General features: G+C 39.3%; 1 protein-coding gene across 1 annotated transcript; it reads left to right on the forward strand.

The window, feature by feature from the left end:
• Positions 1–907: 907 nt before the first annotated feature.
• Positions 908–3,415, forward strand: khdrbs1a (KH domain containing, RNA binding, signal transduction associated 1a; the record flags this gene model as incomplete). The annotated part of the gene is given in 8 exon segments (XM_014011499.1): positions 908–1,239; positions 1,707–1,840; positions 2,184–2,300; positions 2,383–2,529; positions 2,615–2,739; positions 2,843–3,101; positions 3,193–3,269; positions 3,354–3,415. Coding segments are annotated over 8 exon segments (1,012 nt in total), but the record flags the coding sequence as incomplete, so codon positions are not given.
• Positions 3,416–3,617: the final 202 nt, after the last annotated feature.

Genomic DNA, 3,617 nt, shown 5'->3' on the forward strand with positions numbered 1-3,617 from the left:
CTGTGGCATTGTTGTCAATTGTGGTCTAATGACACAACTTTGATGGATGAAATATATATTTTTTATATTTAGTGCATTTTTCTCATGATAGTTGGCAAACTTTCAAATCAAGAAAATAAATTATGATTAACAGAAAGTTATCAAGTCTGGTTACTATAAATAGTTACAGTTGTAATCTGGTAATTATAATAAATTTTCATTCACCTTGGATGTTGGTGTGGAAAGAGCAGCAGTGAATCAGCGCTAATTAAAAGTCATAGATTTTCAGTGAGCTTTTCTTTACTGATTTGCTGGATTTTGGTCACATTATCTCTTAGAAATAATAAATCAAAAGTTGTTGATAGAGAGTAAGACAAAAATGAATGCTAATGCTAAAATTGAAACTTTTCTTCATTAAGTAATGTATGTTCTGTTCTAAACACTACTTAAAATATAGTTTGGCAAAAAGTCATTTGCGTTTCTCTAAGATTAATTTGTTTTATAACATGTTTTTTTTAATAAAGATTGACAGAAATTGACCCTTTGACTCGGACCAAGTTATTTAATTTGTCCCCCCCTTTTGAAACTGAGTTTGACACTCCTGTCTTAAAGTAACTTTTAAGTCATAATTTTGAGAAAGAATGCTGTAAATATAAAACAAATAACCAAAAGAGGTTCAAATACTTTTTTGTACTTTTTTTTTTTTTGGCTGGAATTAGCTTCCATACAAATAACACAAATTCTTTAGATGAAAAAAAAAACGCAAGCGTTTTATTTTTAAAAAATGATTTTTTAATGTTTAATATTATGATTCTTGCCTACGTTCAGTTATTTTAAACTCGACCTAAATTATTTTCCTAAGTCCTCCCGGAAGTGACGTCACGCACACCCCGCCGTCTGAAATGCAGCTGCGCCATCCCTCCTTCTTTGTCTGAGCAGAGCTCAACCGTCGAACGTGGACAGACACCGGCCGGGGATCGCTGCACCTATTTCGGTTACTGTTGTTCTTTTCTCCAAAATATTTTTGTCAATTTTCTTTGAACAACCTCTTTGAGCAGGAAACGGTTGCTTGACTCAATCGTTGCGGTCAGTTTCGAACACAGCGAACGCTAATAGCAGCAACTCGAGTCCGCCATAGTCGAGCTCAGAAAGAAAGAAAAAAAATCAAAATGGAAGACACAAAATACCTCCCGGAGCTGCTGGCTGAGAAAGACAGCYTGGACTCGTCGTTCACACACGCCATGAAGCTTATTACTGCAGGTAAAGTGGATTGGTTAGCGCTGTTGGAGCTAACAGACGAGTTTTGATGTTTTAATTTGAAGGCCTGGTTTCCTTATGGTGAGGCCTGAACAATGGCGCATTAAAACACGTGGTTGAAGAAGATGTGGGTCAAACCATCCATCATTTAAAATGTTTTATAATGGTATTTTATACCTTTTTAAATGACTAATTTAGTAGTTTTGCATTAATATGTGTAACCATGCAAAATCCCTTTCAGTGGTTTAAGGTAAACTGATAATTTTTGAGTAAATTTGTACATTTTGCGAATGCTGGATTTTCATAAACTGCTCATATTTCGACTTAATATGAAAAATTTATTTTAGTTTTTGTTTTAATTTTCTTTTTATTTATTGAATTTATATATATTTTTGCTCCTTTCTGGTTTATTTTTATTTTTGGCGGGCTCAGTTTAATTCATTCCTCTTCATGTGCTTTTTTTGTTGCAGAGATCGAGAGGATCCAGAAAGGTGAAACCAAAAAGGAGTCCGACTCAGAAAAGGAGACTTACCTGGACCTGTTCGCCACAAAGAACCTGAAACTCAAAGAGCGCGTGCTCATTCCAACCAAGCAGTACCCAAGGGTGAGCACTCGTTTCTATTTCTGTGTTTTATCTTGCAGATCCAACTATTTTAAAAACGTTTAGATTTGATCAGTGTTGTACAGTTTGTACTAAGCCCATTTTTTGCTTTCATTACCATGCCCAGTATAAACGCACCAGCCTGTTAATCCTGTGTATCTGAAGGGCAGGCTCTTCTCTGAATTAGTGATGTCATGCACTTAGTGCCCTTGTGTCTGCATGAACAGTTCTGCACTTGTTCAGTGATGCGTTCTAAATGGTAAAAACTGGGATGTGTGGCTGCGATTGTGGTTTTAGAAATGCTCTAAAAAGGCTGCTGAAGGATTCGCTGCTGCTTGTCTTGCAGGTCAACTTTGTCGGGAAGCTTCTGGGCCCTCAGGGCAGCACGATCAAGAGACTCCAGGAGGAGACCGGGGCTAAGATCTCCGTTTTGGGCAAAGGGTCCATGAGGGACAAAAATAAGGTTTGTATCACGATCGTAGCCGTTGTTTGACTTATATCTTTTTATTGCCAGTTTATTAAATTTCTTACCAAATATCCATCAGGAAGAAGAGCTGAGGAAGAGCGGTGAAGCGAAATATGTTCATCTGTCCATGGAGCTTCACGTTTTCATTGAGATCACTGCACCCATACCAGAAGCTTACATGCGCATGGCTCACGCTATGGATGAGGTCAAGAAGTTCCTTATCCCTGTAAGTTACATATTTCTACAAGTTACTGTATTTATTGTCTGGATGTGCTGAATGTAGAAGTAATTTGTTGTCTCTGACTTGACAGGAACCAGGTGAGTATGACCCTTACATGGACCCTCAGTTCCTGAACGGATCCCAGGATGGCTCAGGCAGGGGGCGTGGTGCTCTAGGACGGGGCAGAGGTGGACCACCTGGTGCGGGAGGACCACGGTAAGAACATTCTTCTCATTGTGGCTACACGAAAAGTTTCCAACTAAATTCTCGAGGTAGTATTTTTCCCACTTAATAAATAACTTTTGATTGTTTTTCGTAGGGGACGGGGAATGCCACGTGGGAACATGAGAGGAGCGGTGCGAGGGGGAGCGCCACGTGGAGGACCAGGCCGAGGCACCGCACCCAGAGGGGCACCGAGTGGTAGGGGCGGTCCACCCTCTGCTCCTGCCCGAGGAGGATCTGCTGCTCGCTCTAGACCACCTGCGGCCGGGGCTCCGAGGATGCTCCCCACTGCGGGCATGTCCCACCAGCAGGTTGCTTCAGGGTCGCAGCCCAAACCTGACGCTTATGACGAATATGTAAGATTTATTTATTTTAACCTTTTTGTTTGTTTTCCATAAATTCTGACAAAAGATTTTTTTTCCTTACATCACAATCTTTTCTTTCTAGGGTTCATATGAAGAGTCTTATGCGGAGCCTGCCTATGAAGGATACGATAACTACTACAGTCAGCAGCCTGCTCCTGCGTAAGTTAAAACTCAAGTTTTTGCTTTATTTTGTATTTAAAGTGGGAGTGCTTTGTTTTTTTAATCTTTACAATTTCTTTTCAGGGATACAGAATATTATGATTATGGACACGGTGAAGCCCAAGATCCATCTTATGAATCTTACGGTAAGTCTATAGATGTTTTGTCATACCACTAGTACCCCCTCAGTCAAACATAATGATTCTCGTAAACTATAATGTACAACAGCTGATTATTAAATCGAAATTATTTATTTCAAGGCTTCTTCAAAGGGTTTGTTCAGAATAATTATCAGGATTTCACATCATAACTGAAATTTAATTTATAAGACTGTCCTATTTTTGCAAT

This window comes from Austrofundulus limnaeus, unplaced genomic scaffold (assembly GCF_001266775.1).
Source record: "Austrofundulus limnaeus strain Quisiro unplaced genomic scaffold, Austrofundulus_limnaeus-1.0 Scaffold2, whole genome shotgun sequence".
Taxonomy (NCBI): domain Eukaryota; kingdom Metazoa; phylum Chordata; class Actinopteri; order Cyprinodontiformes; family Rivulidae; genus Austrofundulus; species Austrofundulus limnaeus.